General features: G+C 39.4%; 2 protein-coding genes across 14 annotated transcripts in view; both read left to right on the forward strand.

The window, feature by feature from the left end:
* The first annotated feature begins 811 nt into the window (after positions 1-811).
* On the forward strand, positions 812-16,148 carry ulk1a (unc-51 like autophagy activating kinase 1a). Of its 3 annotated transcripts, none has more exons than XM_028034740.1 (26): positions 812-1,302; positions 1,398-1,490; positions 1,585-1,626; positions 3,235-3,267; positions 3,417-3,453; positions 4,653-4,826; positions 4,914-4,987; positions 5,073-5,174; positions 7,111-7,169; positions 9,290-9,372; positions 9,456-9,506; positions 9,585-9,676; positions 10,431-10,572; positions 10,678-10,738; positions 10,844-10,933; positions 11,050-11,267; positions 11,857-11,957; positions 12,321-12,445; positions 12,619-12,734; positions 12,869-12,967; positions 13,149-13,303; positions 13,401-13,573; positions 14,187-14,305; positions 14,731-14,888; positions 15,000-15,135; positions 15,236-16,148. In XM_028034740.1, exons 1-26 carry the CDS (start codon positions 1,201-1,203, stop codon positions 15,277-15,279), a joined length of 2,679 nt encoding a protein of 892 aa, XP_027890541.1. In that variant the 5' UTR covers positions 812-1,200; the 3' UTR covers positions 15,280-16,148. The 3 variants fall into 3 exon arrangements, with proteins under 3 accessions (XP_027890541.1, XP_027890539.1, XP_027890540.1); XM_028034738.1 differs by having other exon boundaries at positions 13,398-13,573; positions 15,236-16,146; XM_028034739.1 differs by having other exon boundaries at positions 9,588-9,676; positions 13,398-13,573; positions 15,236-16,146.
* A 171-nt stretch (positions 16,149-16,319) lies between these two features.
* Positions 16,320-22,690, forward strand: part of ep400 (E1A binding protein p400) — a 30,980-nt gene continuing 24,609 nt past the window's right edge. For 7 of the 11 annotated variants that reach the window (XM_028033108.1, XM_028033104.1, XM_028033107.1 and 4 more), the window contains exons 1-6: positions 16,321-16,495; positions 18,281-19,629; positions 19,984-20,091; positions 20,206-20,290; positions 20,549-20,656; positions 22,274-22,653. In XM_028033108.1, coding sequence (XP_027888909.1) covers positions 18,313-19,629; positions 19,984-20,091; positions 20,206-20,290; positions 20,549-20,656; positions 22,274-22,653 — 1,998 coding nt within the window. In that variant the 5' untranslated portion in view covers positions 16,321-16,495; positions 18,281-18,312. Of the gene's footprint in view, positions 16,496-18,280; positions 19,630-19,983; positions 20,092-20,205; positions 20,291-20,548; positions 20,657-22,273; positions 22,654-22,690 lie in introns of those variants that run through there. The other 4 variants (XM_028033110.1, XM_028033106.1, XM_028033113.1 and 1 more) reach the window with 3 other exon arrangements.

The raw sequence follows: 22,690 nt of genomic DNA on the forward strand, positions 1-22,690 counted from the left end.
ATGGTTAAGCATGGTGGTGGCAGGATCATGCTGTGTCAGAGTGATGGGAAGATAGATGGAGCTAAATTCAGGGAAATCCTGAAAAAACAGACTATTAGAAACTGCAAAACACATAGGACACAAACATAGCTATATATACAATCAAAGCAACAATAAAATGGTTTAGACACAATCTTGTATTAGAATGGCCCAGTCAAAGGCCACACCTAACCTTTAGTTAAAAATTTGTGTCTTAAAAAATGACTCTCACAGGCCCTATCCCATCAATTTGGCTCAGATAACGATATTTTGAAAGGACAATTGAGCAATAGTATCACTATGTAGACATATAATGCTGCTATACATTGTCCCACAGACTTGCAGCTGTAACTGCGATCAAAGGTGATCCTACAAAATACTTACTCAGGTAAACTGAACATAAAGGCATGACGCACTTTTCAGATTTTCATTTGTTAGAAATTCATGTTTTTAAAAGCATGAATCTTTTTCCTCCCAGTGCTACTTTTATCATATAAAATCCAAAATCTCAAAACGTTGGTGGGGCACTATGCGTATAAAAGCGAACCCGGGGTGACTCAACAACAAATAACCTGAAGTTTTCTTATAATCAAATACTAGAAATTGATACTTGTCATCTATACATTTTCAAAACGTATATTCAATCTTAAGAGCCTGTTTTCATTTGACATACAGGTTATATAAATTGAATTACAGCTAAATGTAGCTTCTGTTAAAGGTTGAATTTACGAGATGGCCATGAAAGCACCACCAACAAAAACATCTTCAGCTGTTTGCGCATGCTCATCATGAGGCAAGAATAACTTGCGGATGGTTGGAGAGGTGAGAGGCACAACAATGTGTGAGCTCAGTGTTTAAATACAAACGACTATACATACAGGCTTCATTAAGACGGCTTTTTATCGAGAGACGGTTTTAAAGAAGCGGCTGGGACTTGGTGGACCGCTTGCATTTTACCCGCATGCGCTGTTGCTTACTACTTCACGTTGTTACTACTTTTTGTGTTGACGGCTATACTTCGTCATCTTGCCGACAATTTCCACCAATATGAGGCTTATGAAACGTGAAGGCGGCATCTTTCATCCTTGACATGGGACTCCCCGGTGTTCCGGCGAGTGTCTGCTTCAGTTGCAAAGTCATTCTCTCCCAGCTCCTCTGACATACTGTACTGTACATAGTTTTATGTTTATATCCATGGAGTCTGTTGGGAAGTTTGAGTTCAACAGGAAGGACTTGGTTGGTCACGGTGCCTTTGCTGTTGTGTTCAAAGGCAGACATAAAGAGGTAAATTTCCCCATCTGTGGCAAATTCAGATCAGCCTCGAAAGTAGTTCTTGCTCATTTTACTTATGTTTTTTTGTTTGTTTGTTTTTTTCTAAGAAACGTGACTGGGAAGTTGCTGTAAAATGCATCAACAAGAAAAACTTTTCCAAATCACAGGCTTTGCTTGGAAAAGAAATCAAAATATTAAAGGTAATGTAATTTTTTTCTGATGTTATGTATTTGTTTTTGTGACTGTCTTATTTAGGACCTTTAACAACAATAGTGTATTTTAAACATCTTCCAGGAACTCAGACATGAGAATATTGTCAGACTACTTGATTATCAGGTAAGGATGGCGTTTCTTATCACTGCTCAGTCTCACACGCATCTCCAAACACACGTTGTGTTAGAGTCTTGACTCCCAGATGATGAAACTTGCTGCAACATTTCATGTGAGATGCTAGAGTCAGCCCCGCACCAGACGGGCCTCTAAACAGAATTTGATTTGGTAACTTTCCAACCGTGATCACCCACTACAACTCAACATCACTTTTTTTTTTTTTTTAAATCTCATCTTTACATGAACTTTTAAGCATCACGCCTTTGAGATTATGATGGTGTCTGGAAAGAGACAAAAGAAGAAAATAATATTGCATGACTATTGGTTGACTGTACAACCAAACCTGCATTGCTTAAATCTTACAAGCCATGTGATTCACAGTACCTGGAATTACATGTTTAGATATGTGAGAGTATCTGTTTTTATAAAGAAATTCCGATTGACGTTAATACTAAATAGTGTAGGAAGGCTATGATATAATATTTTCTTCTTATATGTAATACAGATTTCTTAATCGTACATTCATAAATCTGGCTTTTTTGTAGTTTTGTTGCTCTTGGGGGCCCTTTGTTGGTGTGTGGGAGTTTTAAGCAGTTTCTTTGTTTGCTTATGCCTTTGGCCAGTTCTGCTAGTTGCTTATTTTGTGCAACCACCATGCTGTATTATAATCTTAATCATCTAAGTGACATCTAAAACTACAAAGCTGCCTTATTTTCATTGATTGTTTAGTCTGTTATGACAATTGCACAGCTAATGTCATGTTTTCTTTTAACTGGACACATATTATACAGCACAAACCATGTGTTGGATGTGAGTTTACCCTCTGTGTGCGCGCGTTCCTCTTATCACCTTACTGACACCTGCCAGACAGTAGGCACGGCTAAGCTGATCTCCTACAATGTCTGACAGATGGCAGGGTGCAGCAGGTCAAACAATGGCTTAGAAACAAAATCTGAGTGTCTCTATGGAGCAAAGACACACTAGGTTTATGGCAGTCTTGCACTTTTATTTAAAGATAGTGGCCGTAAGGTGTTTTCAACCCTTTTTCAAGTGGTAAACATATGTTAAAGTGAAACTCCAGGCAAAGTATCTTTAACTGGATTGTGTAACTTGCTTTTCTACTCGTTGATTTTCCCTTTAGTCATGTTGTACTGACACCCTAAACTTCTCGCACCTTCTACCTCACTTGATATCGCCTCACTGGTCTGCTGCTGGTGGATTTTTTTTGCTTGTAATGGCAATAAAGAGGGGTGCTGAATCGGGAAGGAGTCCTGGATGATTCGAGGGCTCGGTGCTGAACGCCAGCTTTAGCTGGATCAAGTTTCAGGCTCCTGAGTTCTCTGCTATGGCCGTCGAGAATTTTAAGAAGTTTTTATAAGGCAGGCCAAAAAAACCCCAGTGGGGTCCATCTAATACATGAGGTGTTGTCACTTGTTGTTTAACATGTCAGTGTGCCTTCTAAGACACTGATGGACTGTTGTATAATTTTCCATCTCAGTCCATTAATCAAACATGGATTCTGTCTGTTTGTTCACTCATCTGATCAAGTTTTAGTTGCTACAGCTGTATTTAATAAAACATTCAGCTGATTATTTGTATTTTCCATGTCAACAGGAGATGGGTGGATGTATTTATCTCATAATGGAGGTGAGTGGAGACTGAAATGGTGCAGACTGATTTATCTTTATGTTGCAAACCAGACAGAATATATATATATATATATATATTTTTTTTTTACATTCACCATGCAAATGTGCCTAGGCTTCTGTTAAGACTTGTCTGTGACTTGATTTCAGTACTGCAATGGAGGCGATCTGGCAGAGTATCTCCAAAGTAAGTGTACCCCAACACAGAGCTTAACGCTCAAGCATACATACCTTTTTTTCCCCATTGTCTTCCTTCATACTATGATGCAAAGCAAAAAAGGAGGATTTTAACTCCCTACTCTGAAGGGTTTTACTAATAGGTTGGAGCACTGTCACATGTTTCTGAGATTTTTGGGAATCTCATTGTTGCAAATATATTGCAATATTTCCTTTTCTTTTACATTTTAATAGAATGTTAGGATTTTAATTCAGGGACCCCATTAAACATATTTTAGCTTCAGATGATTGCAGGGAAAATTTACCAGGCTTTTTAAAAATAAAAATAAAAAAAGAAATACCTAACTTTGATAAATTAAGCCTCTCAAGTAGGCATTTCTTGAATTTTGACTTATTTTTTTTCTGGAGATGCATGGAGAAATTAGTTGTTGACCAGAATTAGACAATTTTGGATGATTGTCCAACAAGATAAAAACTCAAAATTTCAATCTTTTTGTATTGACCAGTGAATTCACTGGTCATGTTTCATTCAGGCTGAAATGGTGATTAATGGCTTGCCTGAGTGCTGTTAGTTAGGATTCTTAAAGAGAAATCAGAATTGGTGGAAGTTTATTTAGCTTTAAAAAAAAACTGAGGTTTTAAATTGGCCACAAAACTTTGGTGGCATCTCGACTACCTTTTGCTAATTATTTGACAATCAACACAAAATTTGTGGCTGTCTACAGAAATCAGGTTGCTATTTCCCTATTAGTCAAAAGGTTGAGACTTTTGAGCTTTTACTTTCTCAACACTAGCCTTTAAACATGATTTTACCATGGAGGCGGTTAAATTTCCCTGCTCGGTGTTAATGTGCATCTATATGTACTGATGTGCGACCTTGGTCTAATTCTGCTCCTCTTCTTTATTCTGTAAACCTCCTAAGTTCATGCCAAGAAAAGGCACATATCGCTATTTACAGCACAGCACTTTTGGCAAGGTTGAGGGAGAACCCATATGACTCATAAGACCTCACCCATCTTATCCTATGAGCCTCAGTGGAACAGAATAGATGGGGGATGAGCTCAAGAATAAGATACCTTAGTTTTTTTATTATTATTATTTGCAAAGTAATTATAGCTCTACTATAAAATACTGTGAAGAACATAAAATAATAAAATTCTGCATTTTCCACATTTGAACCAATATAGTGTATTTCTCTCCTTTTAACAGCCAAAGGAACACTTAGTGAGGATACCATCCGGGTATTCCTGCAGCAGATTGCTAAGGCCATGAAAGTCCTGCAGAGCAAAGGCATCCTCCATAGAGACCTGAAGCCCCAGAATATTTTGCTCTGCCACCCAGAGGGGCGCAAGTCCAGCTCCATAAATACCAGCATTAAGATCGGTAATAGCTTTAACTCATACCGTTGCGTTGACAATGTTTTTCCAAAAATGGGTTGCAGACTCATGCTAACTCCGTATGTCCTTCCAGCTGATTTTGGATTTGCACGGCACCTGCAATTAAACACTATGGCTGCTACACTGTGTGGCTCTCCCATGTACATGGTAAGTTTTCACTCTGCCTTCCTGTGCCAGCAGGTTGTAATGTCACTGTGCCCTTAAGCTGTAAACGACGTTTGTGTGAACACAGGCTCCTGAGGTCATCATGTCCCAGAACTATGATGCCAAGGCCGATCTGTGGAGCATAGGCACTATTGTATACCAGTGTCTGACTGGGAAAGCTCCCTTTCATGTGAGTGAAACCTCTAGATGCATAAGCACAAGAGAAATAACAGCTTTTAAATGTCCTTTCCTTTACTTACGTGTGTGTGGTAACTAACCCTAGCTCAGGTCTCTGTCATTGTTTTGATTTAGGTTTTAGAGAGGGCGTACTACCTACTGTCATAACTTGCTGTCTCCCTTTCGTAACACAAACAACAAGATGATCCATAACAGAGCTATGACAAACAACATGTCTATGGGATGAGTGTTGTAAGATGGAAAATGCTGGTGGAGCTTGACTGCTTCCAAGTAATGAGCCGTCTTTATGGAGAGGGGCATGCGGAAATGGCCACGAGCCACTTCTCTAAACCCAGAATAAACAGCGTTTCACAACCCCACCTATTACTTTCTTCTATTCACGTGGCTGCTGTAGTCATGCTGTCAAACTGTTATTTACAGACTGACTCAGATGTAACTTAAACACAGGCACAGGTTTAAACTCAGTTTTGTTTTGTCTCTGTAGGCCTAAATCATTCTATTCTTAATGCGTGGCGCAGATTAGAAATGTTTAATGGCTGTTTGTTTTGCTTTAGCACCCAAGCCTATTTTTGTTCCACTTTCTGAGGTTGATAGGGAAGTTTATACTCTATGGTTGCCTCTGAGGCCATTGGGTTGTGTTAAGTCCAAGGGTTAGTCTATAGCTAGCTGCTGCTTCTGATATCTTTATGGCTCCCTTGGTTGGGAGACCTTCCAATTTGTCATGTCTGTGTTCGGAGTATCTTTTACACAGTAGTTATTGAAAATAACAATAATTAAACAGAGCTATGTTGGGGATATCAGATTAGAAATGTCTTATGTTGAATGAGGTACGGTGACATATTTATTTAGTACTACACAAATAATAAGCAAGTGACCAATATGGGTATTTTCAGTAAGAACGCACGGTTGTACACAATTCTGTCATATTTAACAATTAACAGATTTACTTTAGTGTAACTGATGGTACATAAGCATTGTAATGCCTCACATATATCCTTGGAAATATACTTTTATTAGAATTAGCACAGGTACAGTAGTGGATTATTTATGTAATTCAAACTGTGTTATCTATCTCTAAATCCAACACAAATTAATCTGAAAGGACAATAACAAAAAATTGTGTGTAGGATTTTATTGCATCATATACTGTTCTATTGTAATGTATTATTTCTAGGGTTTCCACATAGTCTTTAAATGTTTGGATACATATGGAAAAAAGAAAACTGAGTTTGGAAAAAGAAAGTTTTGGTTTACATACCTTTATATAATTCTAAAATCTAAAAATTATAATTTTTTGTCTTAATTTGTCTTAGTTTTGCCGTATTCCTGAATGAGTTAACATTAACCAATTGAAAGCATGGAGCTAAAAGCCGACTGAAGAAACCAGAAAGGCAATTTCTCTGCTTGTTTAGGTTCAGGACAAGTTGACCGTTTAGAAACTAGATCTGATTCAGATCCCACTAAAGCATTCAAACAGTCTTTTTTAAAATACATTTTTCAGAAATAAAATGTGTTGAACATCACAAATTGTGCTTTAAAGAACCTGCATTTAGACCCATTTTTTTGTTAGGTAGATCTGAGTTAGTCTAAATGTCCAAAAAGCAGTTATCCTCCCAAGTTAGGAGCCAACTGGAGCTTTGTATTTTTCCTTGATTTATGAAGCATAGATGATACAATCTAACTGTAAAAATGTTAACAAATTGCCAAGGTAAGTGTTTCAAGCTCAGATGTTCATAATGTTGGAAAAATTGAGATAATTTTAAAATGGAAGAAATCCCAATCTCTTCAAACTGCATCGAATCCTGAAGTCGTATTGAAACACATAGAATCAGAATGTACTGCATCGTAGGTTCACTATGATCCCAAACAGATATTTTTCAATGGTAGTTCATTCTTTGTTTTAATTCAAACTTTTCTTGTTTGTTCAGGCCAGTTCGCCACAAGAGCTCCGTCTGTTCTATGAAAGCAACGAAACTCTGCTACCCAGGTGACTGCGTGGCTTCCTGACCTTCCCCCCTACGCTGATGTACAGTCCAATGCTTGCACACACACACCCACACGTACCCGCACGTACACATACAAAATGCGTGGAAAAGACGATAGGAGCCGACATCGCTAAGAACCCTGGTCATGTCCACACTCGATTTGCTAATAAATAAAGGACATCTGTGCCAGTGACGTGCGGTGAGGTTCATAGCTGGTGAGGCACTGACGTCATCAGAATCAGATTTGCAATTAGATGCATAGACTGACAGCAGTTTACAGGTTATGTTTCACTTCTGCATCCTTACACATACAAACTGTAGCTCACAAAACACACATTTCCTTAAAAAACAAAACAAAATAAATGTTATTACTGTCTTACCTTTACTTATAAAGGTTATTATCTCCTGCTTCGATTGAAAGTCCACTTGAGAAAACTTTTTTAGTGTTGTAATGTAGTCATCCATGTCGAAAGTCGGGATAAGCGAGAGGAAAAAAATCACTATCTCCATTATAATCTATCGCTGCACTTGACTTGCTTCCCGAATCGTTTAGCCTAGCTCGCTGTCACTTACTCGGCAGTTGAGGAGTGAACAAGACGAACGTCTGGGATCTTGAGCGCCCCCTGCCATGAGGCAAGAGAACTGCCTGCCTCACCTCGAACCTGTTCTCTGCCGTTTATAATCGCTCATTACACGAAACACGTTACACAAACACAGTTGGTGACAAAAAGCACTGTACATTATATACATAAGCTAAATTATTGGAAATAAGTTCACATATTAAATTTGTTTAAACCATTTTATTGACGCCGTACAGCAACATGCTCTCTCCGCTTAGCAGCCAGCGCAGAGCCAGGGGTTGCGCAATCCAAGGTGAGGCAGAGCTCGCTGCTGCCTCACCGGCATCGCTTCCAAGCATTTGAATGGGAAAATAAGAAAATTCAGCGATTTTGAACAAATAAAAATCGAAATTGGTGAAGCTACGTGAAAAATAAATATTTTTTAGTACAAACCACCGGATGAATATAACAATTTAAATTACTTTATGATTATATATTTTCTTTCTTTCCATGATGGCTGGTGAGGCACTGCCTCACCTGCCTCCCCTGACCGCACGTCACTGATTCTGTGCACATGTGACCAAGGTGTAAATGCATTCAAGTCGGCAGACACATGCTGCCACTGTTATATTTAGAAGTCAGTAAATAAGTCCTCCACCAACACTAAAAATAGTCCTGACGTGGAAGAAACTGATACGGACACCTGACAGGATCCATCAGCTATTTTCCATGATCTATTAAATTCCGCAGATGTACAATGATACATCTTGTGTTCTTTTAATCTAAAAATCATTAATCTGATGAACTATTTTCAGGAACTCAAGAACCACAAACATATTTTTTTGACACTGAAACTCTGATTTGAAGAACTCCAACCTGGGAAAGCATCCAGATAGATTTATGCGCTGTTGGCCTACTTTGCTCACGCTGTTTTTTACTGGCTGGTCTATGGCCCACAGCCACATTATCTGATGCAATGAAACAGCTGGGTGATAAGATGGGTTGTGTTTTTGTATGAGGAGGCATAGTTTGTTTTCTTCTCTTTCTATATATAACTTGCCCTGAGATGCCAGCTAATGGTCTGTGCAGCTATCTTTTTCCACACAGCTCAGATAGCTCGGCGCACGCACACCCTTACACACACACACCCCGTCTGACAGTGCACACCATGTCGCCAAGAGCTGTGGTGCTGAAGACGCTAATTAGATTAAGAATTTCCATATTTGTGCAAGATTTACACACTGAAGCAGCATTTTCTAAATATTTATATATTTATTACGGTGTAGGCAACATGCACAAATGGAACAGAGGAAAATTGCTCAATATATCCATATTTATGATTTATACTTAGGAGGGCATTTGAATTAATGAGGAAAACGACAAAGGCACATATCAGTTTAGCACGAGAGATTGAGTGCACATATTCAGAAAACAGAGTTTAAAAAGAAGGGCTTAAATTACTTTAGATGAAGTCTTGGTAATGGCTTGACTTTACAATTCTTGTTTTGTTATTGGTGTATTGTGAAATGAAATAAGCAAATTTGACTGTCAACTTCTTCTAGCATCCCAAAGGAGACTTCAGCTTACCTAAGGCACCTGCTTCTGGGGCTTCTGAAGAGAAACCACAAGGAGCGGATGAGTTTTGGTAAGTCCGTTCCTTTTAATCTTCCAGATCTGTTTTTTTAAGTGTGACTTATGCAAACGGCACGTTAATCTTTTCACTTGCAGAAGAGTTTTTCCACCATCCTTTCTTGGAGTCAAGTTTGCCGGCAAAAACATGTGCGTACTGTGCCTTGTTGTAGTGCCAGTAAAGCTGCTGTACCTCAGCTCCTAACACAGCAGGTGCGTGTTTTTCAGCAGGTTCGCCTTCTTCTGTAATCTCCTACACCAACACTGGATCAGGCAGCTCTTCCTGCAGCTCCTCCACATCTCAGCTCGCCTCGCCACAAGTATGTTCTCCGATGAAGAGAAAGTTCTCTGTAAAATAAAGAAATGCTTATGATTTGTTTGTTTTTCTGTGGAAGTATGCCGTATCAGCGATATGCAGGAGCCTTAAGCATCCTTTCTGTCATTGATTATTTACATTAGGAACAGATGCTATGTAACATTGTAAATGTGTCAGAGGTAGCAATGTTACACAGCTCTGCAGTTGAACAGGAGTTGGCTACCAGTATGTTCAAAACAAAGACAAGTAATTAAAGTTGATATTTTTGGCTGTTGTTTGAATCTTATTTTTGTGTTTAGCATGATTAGTTAAGTCCACCTTAAGCCAAACTGTAAACATGACTGTATGTCTGATATTAAGTGAAACTAGACATGTAACTGTGAGATTTTCAAAAACACTTCCAGTATTTCATAATCTAGCATGTTCTGTTCCAATTCTTGCCGTTCATGTTCAGAAGCAGCAGCCCGAAGGAAAAGTTGACATGCCTTATAGAAAATGGCTTCATTGCTAGAGGCTTCTAACAACGTTTGTGCTTTCTCTGATTTTATTTTTAAACATTCCACTGATGCAAAAAATTATCTTCCCTAAGTAACAACTTCCACACTGAAGATTGTCAGCATGGGTTTAGCAGTGGTGCTTTCATTGACTGGAAAAAAAGATCAGACTTTTTGGTTTCTGAGCTGCCAGCTGTTTCTCAAACCTGATCAAGCAAAAACCTTTGGCAAATATTTTTGTGTATCTCTTAATTGTTTACTCAGCATTCCGATGGAGAGCTGCACCTGCCAACAGAGGACGCCACCGGCTTACAGAGCAAAGCAAAAGCACCTAAAGGCTGTAGAAACCCACCGTCATGTGCTGAAGATTATGTCATGGTGCCAGCTGAGCTGTCCAGTGTGACACGTGAGCATCCCTGACCAGAAATCTTGGTTATTTAATTTCTCGTTTTTTCCCCCCTGCTCGTCTGATTTTTGTGTGTTTTGTTGCTTCTTTTTTTTTTTTTTTTAGATGAGTACACAAGTGAGCTGGAAGATGGGTCTCCCACTGAAATTTTCCTAACAATCAATGGGTGAGTTTCCCCTTATTGTACAGTTATTTGATTTAAGATTTAGTTTACCACTGTCAGAAATTACTACACAAGTTTTTTCTAAGCAAGTCTTACCAATCTTTTAAGGAGGTGTCCACTGACCAGGAGAGGTTCTGAACCCTTGAGAAGGACACCAGCACATCCTTCTCTTCTGCACTCTCCCAACAAGCCCGTTAGGTAAAAGGAAACTATGAAGATCAAGATTCATATTGTTTTTCTTTTAGTTCGTTTTATTTATTAGTTATCTCACCCTAAATCACTCCTAGGCACCCATTTTTTTGTGTCGCACACAGCAATCCAGTTGCATTAAATGGCCGCAAATGCAGCCCGTCTGTACCGATTCCCGTCCCAACTCAAATTCACAACTACCAGCGCATGGCGCGGAATCTGCAACCAGTCAATGTAACCCCGCTGCAGTGTGGACGGCGTCGAGCTTCGTGCCCAGGTGTTGTCACTAACTTCCCAAAACTGGCAAAAGGAGGAGCGAAGCCAGAACAGTCCTCCCCAACAGGTAGCCAAACAGTTGTGTATTTTCTTTAATTTTTGTGTGTAACAAGGTCTATGCGAACTTGGTATATACTAAATAATATTGTTAGTTACATAAAGCCCCGACAGTGACACATGTCAAGTCAGGTTTATTAGTATAGCACATTTCAGCAATAAGGCAGTTCAAAGTGTATGTTTGTATGAATGTAAAAAAATGCAGCAACTGGTTGTCAAATTATTTGTGTAGTTGGAAGGGTAAGCATAGCTGGTTAGTTGCAAAGACAATGGCGCAATAACTGATTAATTTTCATAATTGAAAAGGAATTTTGTTAGATGTGTTGTGGATCATTTTTATCAGAAATGAAAACTTGGTTCACACATTTTGGGTGGTAATAAATTTGTCTGACACACAGAGACAGATCTAATTTATGACACTAAGTGGACTTTTAGGTTTATTTAGTGATAAAATCTTCCCTTCTCCATGTGTTCAGTCTGACGCATTCAATTTTCGCAGCACTTGCCTTGCAACTCGTCATGTCTGAGGTATATGAGGAAAAACACTCGTCATCTGATAACCAGAATGATAATAAGTTATGTGATACTCTCTGCTTCAGCTGGAATGACCCCAAAGACCTCTGAGCAAATTTTCCCGCTCAGCACAAGAACTGGACTGCTGACTGGTTCCCCCGATGCACAGGTCACTGCAAGCCACAAGGTCAGCTGTGATGTGTTTCTAGACATGTACTAATCAGGATCCCCATGGCCAATACAACTTTGAAGTTGTTTTAGATCTCAAAGGTCCATTCTAAATGTTACTTTTTTAGAGATTATAACACATAAAATGGGGGGGAAAGGATATGCAGCTGCTTCGATAGAGGCAGTAGTTTTGAATAACACAGACAATTTAGAACTTACAAGTGCATCCCCATTTATGCAACCAAGCCTATGTATCTAACCTCTACCTCATGTTTATTAAAAACAAAAAAAAGTGCATCAATAGGCATCCAGTTGGTTAGTGAAAGCTCTTAGCTCTTATCTGGCTGGTTTTAAAACTTAGGATGTTTTTTTTTTCTAACAGCATGTTCAACCCAGAAAGCCAAACCGAACCTTGACAGCGTCAAACCTGCAATGCCTCGATCAATCTCCTGCTTTCCAGAACAACATCAGCAGGAAACCGGCCATTAAAAAGGGTCCCTTTAAAAGGTGTCTTTTTTTATTTTAAAAAAAAAATCATTTTAAATGATAATGTAATAGCATTGTGCCAAATTAAATACCCATTTGTAATAGTTGATATGTGAAGGAAGTCTGTCTTTTATCTGAAAACATGTTGTCTGGTGTGTTGCACTGCAATGTGTCTGTCTGCTTCCAATGTTCAGGTCCCTCAGCACCGGCAGGCTTTCCGACATGCTGCTGAAAGCGGCCTTTGGAGCTAATCTGTTTGAAGAAGGATGCGATCGTGGCTTCAGCTGGGACAACAGCACTGATACAACAGGTAAAACGTCAAAGTATCACAAGTATTACCAGTTTATGTACTTCTAATCAAATTCACTAAGTTATTGTCTGTTCAATTTACTGGTTTCCTTCCTAAGAGTTTCTGTCATCTTTCTCTTTTTTTTGCCTCTACAGCTCCACCTACTGGATGTTATAAAGTTTTTCAGTTTTCAGACAGCCCGCCTCCTGCAGTTTTTGCCATGGGTTCTCCACCACAGGGAAACCTGCTCTCATGTAGGGGCTTTATTACCTCCCTAAAAACTGAATAACTATTTATTTTGAGTTTTCCTTTGGGAGTTTGTAAATGAAGCAGGTGTTGTAATGCGTTGCAACTTTCAATATGTATCTCAGGTTTCTTGCCAGTCATCTTCATGGCAGTAACACGGTTGAAACTTGCATTTTGCCTAACTTGCAGGCTCTCCCACCTACTTTAACTCTGGTTGGATACTGAACGCTTGTCCTCTCCAACGAGGAAGCCGACGAAAAAGTGAGACTGAAGCAATGGATGCCATCCCAGAGAGCGGTCTGATTTTCCACCCTCCAGAGCTCCCTGAAGATACACTGATGGAGGTAAAAATGAATAAAAGCTGTCTACAAAAATGACAAATTCGACATCTGAGGTTTTTGGTATTCGTGGAATTTCATACCCACTGTCTTTTCTCAGCAGGTTCATACAGATGCTCTGAGTGATTTACGCTTCACTTTGGCTTTTGTCACCTGTGTTATGGAGTTGGCTTCCTCAAGAGGCCCAGCGCCGGAGGACTTTGGCAGTCCTGATATTTCCTTTTTAGAGCAGAGCATTGTGGCAGATCAGATCAGCCTTCTGAGCAGAGAGTGGAGGTAAGAAGCATGTCAAATTAATAAATGTGAGTCACTGCCTGAGTTGTATGATGCCATTCCCTGCTTGTACAAAGTCAGTCATCTTTTAAGTAGGTTATAGGTTATAGTTTAACGGAAATAGTTAAGATAGAAGATAGTATTCAGAAGCTTTGGATTTTTAAGTCTTATTAAATAAAACCACATTTATATGTGTTTTTTTTATGCTATAAAGCCAAACATAAATGGATCATTTCAACCTAGATTTTTAGTGATTCCATCTGCAAACAGTAACGTTTCAAAGCCAGATTTCTAGGCAAACATCTAGGTAATATGATGAGTTGCTTAAAACTCGTGGCATGTTCTGCTTAGACTTGGAAGTTAGTTTTTCCAAATTTCAAGTTGTAATTGTAACTAAGACGCATCAGCTTCAGGTGTGACATCATTGCCGTATCTCAGCCCTGACTCGCACAATATATCAAACACAACATTTGCTGTAGTTTCACATTTTGTTTCATTACAATGTGAGATAAGTGTCAGGCGTTGACTTACTTAAAAATTATGTTCTCTCAGCATGTGCAGGGGTTTTTAAGCTTGTAAGCCTTCTCTTTTCAAAATATTTCTTGTCTGCTGCCAGCTATGCAGAGCAGTTGGTGTTGTACATGAAAGCTGAAGAGTTTCTGTCCTCTGCACTGCATACTGCAAAGGAAAACATAAAACAAGGCCAACTCCAGACCTCTTCGTCAGTCAAACAAGGTGAGATTATTGGCCTGGAATAGAATGTCACGCATGCATTTCCCCCCCCAATAATTTCAACTTGAATGTGATTGATTAAGGCCATCAGGAAGAATCTGAGTATTTGGATGGTATTGTCTTATTCAGAAGTTGAAGTAAGGGAAAAGCAGACAGAATTGTCCAGAATAGAATATTTAAGATTTTTGTCAAATTTGATTTTAAACTTTGTTGGTGTTACACCTGTAGCATGTAACAATCAATTATGCATACATATAGATTATCTCTGGTTGTATTTTGTACTTTTATATTTTATTTCAGATGCCACAGGGGTCAGAGACTGTAGATTCTAAGTCACACACCAATTGATCAAACACATTTGATTTTATGTTTTTGAACAATGCATAAGATGTTAACATTGAAAAAAACTTTCTTTTTCTATTTTTCAGTGATCAGGAAGCTCAACAACTTGTACAAGAACTGCGTGACCTATTGTCGCTCCCTGAACGATCGGCTTCAGACCTTCTTGCTTGACAAACAGAAGCTCATGGACCGCTTCAATAGCCTCACAGCAGAGAAGCTCATCTATGGCCACACTGTGCATATGGTGAGCTCACCTTATAGTGCCAAAACTTATATCACATCAGATTCTATCATTTCTACATCATCAAGGGATGCCTGTATCAGTCCTTCAAATGTGTGTACTTACAATATTTAGATTCAATCTGCTGCTTTGGATGAGATGTTCCACCACGGTGCAGCGTCGGTGCAGCGCTACAATAAAGCTCTTCTGCTGATGGAGGGTCTATCCCGAATCCTCACAGAGCAAAAGGACATTGACAGCATTGAAAAATGTGTGTAGACACTAGCAAACCAATATTTATCACATTGCTAAATTAGACTTGAGATGGGTGCATTTCAAATGTGATCATCATTTGTTTTACATCTTTTCAGGTAAGAAGTGCATTGAGCGACGCCTTTCAGCTTTGCAAACATAATGGTAACCATCTCCCCTCAATCTAAACGGTTCATTCAACACAAAAGCACTTTGTTCCCATGTCGGAGAAATGACCACAAGAGTATCTGATGTTATCCTACCATCCCATCTGCAACTGTAGCATCACACCAAAAAAGCTAATTTTTCAGCTTTATGTTCTTAAACACATATTGTGTGAATGATTTTAGGCCATTTGTTATTTTTATTGTGCTTCTGTTTTTGTAGATAAGATGAGGAATTTGTTCTTTAGAGTGGGCCTTTGTCTGAAATTTTTCTTAATGTCCACTTGGGTGGGTGTATATTTTTGGATGAAATGACCAAATATTGCGAGTGTGTAGCAATATTAGGAAAATGTGCCTGTATGTATATAACAGGCAAAATGAATGTAACTGAAACTAAAAAGTGCTTTGATGTCATGGAGAAATTGTTTTATGACTGTCAGTCTTAAAGACTAATTTTTGGATTGTATTATAAAATGCACTAGACGTCTTTTAAAATGAGTTTTGCTTGACCAGAACAAATCTGTTTACTCAGGTAGCGATGCAGTCATTTACATGCTTATTGCATGTAAAATTGCTCATGTTTGTGTCCACATTATTTTATGTTTGCTGATGTTGCTTTATGATGTTTGTTTGGATGAATACAAATTTTGACAAATTTTGACTTAAAGTTTTTGTCTTTTAAAGGACATAAGATTTTAACAATTTAGTATTTTGTGAAGATATTTTAGCAGAGGAGTGATAGAATTTATCCAATTACCTTTTCTATTTTCAAGAGTGTTTCATAAAATTGCAAAAATTTGTTTTAACACTGTGTGATGAAAATAAATGTCATTTATTATCTATGATAATAAAGGCAATTTCTTCTTAATCTTTTTTGCGCTTTTTGTATTATTTTAAATAAACAGTTTAACTTCGGTTAAAGTAGCATCTCCTTAATTCCTGTCGGATTTAAAAGTTAACCATAACCTCTCAAACTGAAGAAATTGATTGTTTTGCTATTTATTTTCGTTGACGTCAGAATGCCATCACATCCGGGTCACAGAAGGTCGCCGCCGCCGCCATATTGCTGAATGAAATTATCCTAGCTTCAAAACATTATAAAGCGGCTAGAGTGAGCATTTGTGAATATTTCATGGAATAATTCTCGTTTAAGATTTTGACCTACTGCAAACATGACTTAGACCTCATGAAACTAACACAGACGACCCACACGGTGTAAGTAGCAGAGTTTAAATGATGTATGTATTAATTCAATGGCTTCTGGCCTGCTAGCGAAAACAAGCTAACCGCTAGCACGCGCTCCGTAGAAACGGTCGTTTTAAATGCTGAATGACAGCTTATGTTGTTGTAAATATCAAACTATAGCAGCTAGTTGTATTTTATTTTAAGTACTTAATTATGTCCTAACTGAAATATTTTTGTATGCAGTTTTATTTTGGAGTAGACTGTTTCATCCCTTATTTTAGCGCTGCAGGATAGCGATACGCCCCAGAGCAGATGGTGATGTTTGCGTTACGACTGTATAAAGCAATCAAAAAATATTTGTTGGCTCAAGTTGTCCGTTTCCCCAGCTATAAAAAAACATGCCTGATAATTGTGCATTCTTTTTTTGTATATTTATAAAAAGTAGTATTCAACGCGCATATGTTATAACGGTAATTAAACCCAATGTAGTCAAATCATTATCGGTAGTGTCATTAACGTGCATCGTCTTTGCTTGCGTGTTGTGTTTTTTCTTCCATATTTGAATAATAGGATGCTGCTGTTTTCTACCGTTCTTTCACGGTACAAACGTGTCAAGACGGGTTATAACTCAAACATATAATACTAATATTATTGTCAGACAATTGCATTGTAAAGGTTTCCGGAAACCTAAAAGAGATACAGTTTATAATTGTATAAATTGTATCACATCTTGATTAACGTCCTTATGTTTGTGTTTATTATTATGTATGGTTTTTGGCGGCCTCTTCTTGACTGCAACTTGGTTATGAATATTCTCTATAACCCCCTTTAACTAGGACACTTAATTTCTTAAAAGGATTATTCCTTCAGCGTTAAGAGTTGCGTTTAGCACTTGGAGGTATAATTGAGTCATATGAGTCAATGATATTAAATACATTAGAAACATTTTCCAAAGATTTAATTGTTAATGTCAAATATCATTAAAAGGTTTTTCAAATTATTCCAAGCTCATGTATATATGTAGCCTTTTTATTCATTTATAATTTTGGTATAATTTGTCTCACAGTCCTATCACTTATCACAAAACATGGACATATTTTCTCTTTTTATAGATGTTGCAGTAATATATATGTTGCCTGACATTGTGAAGAATACCTTAACAAAGTAAGGCAAAATATTTGAGAAGGAAAAATAATTGAGCAAAGAAAACCCCAGGAAAATTGTATGATGATAAAATAGTAGGTACTTTAAATGTTCCCATTTTGTTCATGGGATAATGTGGCAGACATGTTTAAATCAAAAGATTAAAGTTTATATATTTGCTTATTTTGTTGAAAAGCTACTCATACAATTGATTTTAATAGCACTCGATAATAGGTTCTTGAGATAACACTGCATACAGTTTTTGAAATTTCAATTCAGTGCCTAGAACTAATTGAAAAATAATTTCTGGTGAGTGAGGTTACATTAAGATATTAGAAAAAAATGCATTTGCAATATTATTGATAAAAGTTAAGATGACAATATTGGTTACGTTTAACTGACATTTTCCTTACTCTGTAGAGTCTCTGCCACTAAATTAGTATCAAACGTTTGCATTGCTTCCAAGCAAATCATATATTGGACAATTAAATTGTAACTTATTGTGTTTAATTTTGCCAAAATAAGAAGTCCATTTAATTCTAATTGTATAGATGGGCAGTTCACTCTGAAACAAGTCAATACTTGGTTGGCAAACCAGAATAAGATGTCTGGGAATCCTTGTTTTCAGTTCCTTAGGTGAAAATAATTTTTGTTGTTGTCTTGTTTCCATAGATTGTGTTCACGAATAGCAACAGTGTCACGCAATGCACCATGGAAGTGGATCACAGAATATGCAACGACAGCTCCAAAAATCCAAGTCTGTTTCCGGGTCAGAAGCTGAGGAGCAGCAGCAGCAGCCGTCTATGGCAGCTACACAACAACAAGCTACAGCTAGCCACCCTCAGTCTCCTGTGACCACCTTTTCCTCTGCTGCCAGCCCTTCAGCCCCTCAGTCACCCAATTATCAAATCATCATGAGTCGGAGCCCAGTAACAGGACAGAATGTGAACATCACATTACAAAATGTGGGACTGGCTGCTAATCAGCAGATCACTTTAACTCCGCTCCCCATCCAGAATCCAGCATCGCCTGGGTTCCAGCACAGTGCATCTCAGTGGAGGTTTGAGCATGCTCCATCCTCCTACATTCAGGTCACCTCACCCGTGCCCCAGCCTATTCAGCCCCAAAGTCCTACACAGCATAGCCCCGTCTCTTTACAAGGTGTCACAAGGCCAGGGGCTCCTCCTACAGCATTGGGAGTCCGTGGTCAAAGCCCCACACGGTTTGTTGAAGCTAGCATGATAGTGCGACAGATCAGTTTAGGCAGCCAGGCGGGAGGAAGCCACTTTGTTTATCAGGACGGGACGGCACTCGCCCAGCTTGCCCCCCCACCCGGGCAGGTCCAACTTGCCTCTACAGGAGCCCCAGGCTCAGTGAGGGAACGGAGGCTCTCTCAGACTCATTCTCAGACCGGTGGCACCATCCACCATCTTGGCTCTCAAAGTCCTGTTGCCGCTGGAACGACACTCCCCACTCTGGGCAGCCCTGGACACATCACCACTTCCAGTCTACCGCCACAGATTAGCAACATCATCCAAGGAAAGCTGGGGCGCCCCATCGTCTTCGAGAAGACTGCACAAGGTGTGGTTACCGGAGTGGGAACCCCAGCTACAGCCACGTTCAGCATACCTTCCTCCATTCCACCCTCTAGTTCTTCCCTCACGAGTCCACCGCCAGGGATCAGCAGCAATCCTCTCACACCCACCGGTATGATCGCTGCTTCCATTAAGAAGCAGGCTCCCAAAAAACTAGAGGAAATTTCTCCTGCTACTCCTGAGATTGCACAGCTGAGAAAGCAGTGCTTGGAGCACCACACCAAGAAGATGGAGAGCCTGAAAGAAGTGTTTAAAGAGTACATGGTTGAACTGTTCTTTCTGCAGCATCTTCAGGGGAATATCATGGACTATCACGCCTTTAAGAAAAAACATTGTCACCCCTTAAATACTTACCTGAGACAGAACGATTTGGATCTTGATGACGAGGACGACGAAGAAGAACAGTCGGAGGTTATTAATGACGAGGTATCAAGTGTTGTTTATAATTTTAGATTGTGCTCACTAGAGATTCACCAATCAGGTGGCCAGAGACCAGAATAAGCCAATTTGTGTTTATCCCCCACTGTGATCAGCAAGTCAAATACTGAGGGATATTGTGTTTGTTTTTTTGTTAATCTAAGAAATCCCACCATTTTGGTGTGTAAACACAGTAGCCAACAGCCTTTATAATTATGCACTTTCTTTAGTTTATTAAGTCAGATAGACATCTGGAATATTTGTAATCTTATAAATCTTTTACTTTCCTTTGGATTTCAAAGAACAGGTTCCCAAAACACATTTTTCCCAGTAACACATTTTTCACTGCTTTTCCTTCTTAAGGTGAAGGTTGTTACAGGAAAGGATGGTCAAGCAGTGACACCGGTTGCTATAGCAACACAGCTCCCTCCCAATGTTTCTGCTGCTTTCTCTACCCAGCAGCAGTTTCAGGTGATACAGGAAATATTTATTTTCAAAACTAGTTACATAGTTTTTCTACAACAAAATTAAAATTTACATACATCAGATATAAACAACCTAATCGCTATAGATGTTATTTTTCAGGTACATCAAGGGGGAGCTTCAGGCTCCATCACAAACCCTGGAGACATGGATGCCTTTAAGAGGCAACAGGCTATGGTGCAAACAGGTAGGGCAAGAGTTGCAGCCTCCTGTCTTTCTGATGTTGCTTTGTTTCTCCCCACCCCCGTTTGCTTTGTTTTTGTTTGTTTTCTTTTCTCCTTCTAATTGCTTCTGCTTTTAGATATTTGGCATCTTCTACTAGCGCTTCTGTGTTGAAGGCTTAAACCGAGGAAGGAGAGGTGACCTGTAAGGTCTTCGGAAGGTCACTGCTCTGTGCCTAGTGCCTTTTTTGCGTTATGAGGGTATTGTGTGTTTTAAATCCCAGATCAGGCTAAGAGGCCCCGGATTGACGTTGGTCGCCATGGGCTGATTTTCCAACATCCTGGTGTAGCTTCTGGCGTTCCACTTCAGCAGCTAATGCCGACCGCGCAAGGTAGGAATGCCACCACCAGGCCGTTGTGTGTTCTGTTCGATGCTGCTGGACCTAAGCCCTTCCTCAGACTTAAAAAAAGTGAATCCCAAACAAACCCCAGGCAGCATCATCAAATTGATCTTCATCCATCTGCTGGTTTTCTCAGCAGTCTACAGGAAGTTCAGGCTTAGCTGTACCAGCACCAGCTGTCTCTGTCAGGATAAATGGGGAAGAAGACAATCCATTTCTGAAGAAGAGTAGCCACTCAGTGGGAAGATGCCATGTCTTAAGATTTTTTTTTTCTTGTTTCTTTGGGTTTCCTTGTTGATCACCTGATCATAAATCATCTTCTTTTCCGAAGTCTGTTCCTGTTTGTCATTTTTGTTTGGACAGACCTTCCCATGCTGATGGATTAACATCTAATTTGGAGGTGGATCACAGAAAGTGGTAACCCTGTGGGATTTTTTTTATCACTTTGCAATGGGGTTTCACGAGTTTTTCCCCATTGTAAGAATCCACCCGACACTTTTTGGTTTCCCATTGCCATGTTGTCACAAACCCATCTCCCATCGTCTTTATCTGTACCGGATTCCGAATCATCTTTCATCAGCCTTCAGGAGTGTCTTTATCTCATCTTAGTCTTTTTTTTGGTTTCCTTCCTTATTATCCTCATGACATTTTGTTCTGACTTGGCTTCTTTCCCCTCAGCCTAAGTAAGAGGGGAATCATTTCGGAGGAGTTTTGTTCACGGCGCAGGTTTTTGCGATTGTGGTGATGTGGGTGTGTCAGGGCCAGGTGTTGATGGCGTCTAGGCAAGGTGATGTGACGTGCAGGGAGGTAAGGCAGGTGCTGCTTTAGTGTGCACAGCTCTGCTCAGGCCTGCTGTCTGCAAAACCCCATGTGTGTCCTTTTTGCTCACCTTTGTGATTTGTCTTTGTGAGAGGCATCCAGATGCCTTGGTTTCTGCACTTACATCGCTTCATGCATGCTAAACATATGCTGTCCTTGTGAGTGTCTGCTCTCCTTATTTTATTTCGCCTCTCCTTTTGCTGTCTTTATGTTTTAGAAGTTCTTTTCATGTTTATTTTGAAGTTTGTTTTGTCTCTAAAAACCTTTTATTGCATGTACAGTTTTATTTCTGTTTTTTAACCACATTCTCTCCGCATTTGAAATGCAGTGTTTTGGTTTTGCATTAATCAAAGTAGTGTTTCATTTGAGAGACATGTAGATTTTCATATTGGTTTCATTCTTCTGTAATCATTTTGCTGTATGAGTTTCATTAGTTCTGCTCTGATCATCAGGCAGTAGTTACTCTACTGTTAATGAATACGTTTAGTTCATTAAGCAGAGGTTTAAAGAGCTCTGAATTCTAAAGTGCACACAGCCGTTTAAAAGATAAAAGTGTAATTGCACCAGGTGTCACTAGATTCAAATTATTTAACTTTGATTTAAGGGTCTCTCAAATAATTCTAAAGGGAAAACTACTAAAAAACTTTATTTTTGGTATTTTACGTTCAGAAAAAAAATGCAAAAAACTAAAATGTGAACATTTACTTTTTGGCTTATTTTAAAAGTTTTTTCTTTGTTTTGCTCTCTTTACTACTCTTTTGTTCTATACTTTGGTTGCCATGTATCCAGGTGGTATGCCACCTACTCCTCAAGCAGTCCAGCTCGCAGGACAGAAGCAGAACCAGCAGCAGTACGACCCATCCAAAGGACCGCCTGTCCAGAATGCAGCCAGCCTGCACACCCCTCCTCCTCAGCTACCCAGCAGGCTGCCGCAAGGCGCCCTACCGATGGCAAGCATACCCCTGGCTCTCTCTCAGCAGGCTCAGTTAGTGGAGAATTCGACTCATCCTGGTGTGCAAGTCCACGTGCAGGCGGGCGTGCCTGTGCTGGCTGCCATGAATCCCCACACACAGCTTCAGTCCCAGCTGCAGCAGATGCAACCAGGTGTTCATATTCAGCTGCAGTCCCAGCAACAACAATCCCAGACAAATCTGCAACCAGGACAAGCGGTCAGTATGTGTGGAGGATAAAATCTGATGTGTATGA

This window comes from Xiphophorus couchianus, chromosome 12 (assembly GCF_001444195.1).
Source record: "Xiphophorus couchianus chromosome 12, X_couchianus-1.0, whole genome shotgun sequence".
NCBI classification, from domain to species: domain Eukaryota; kingdom Metazoa; phylum Chordata; class Actinopteri; order Cyprinodontiformes; family Poeciliidae; genus Xiphophorus; species Xiphophorus couchianus.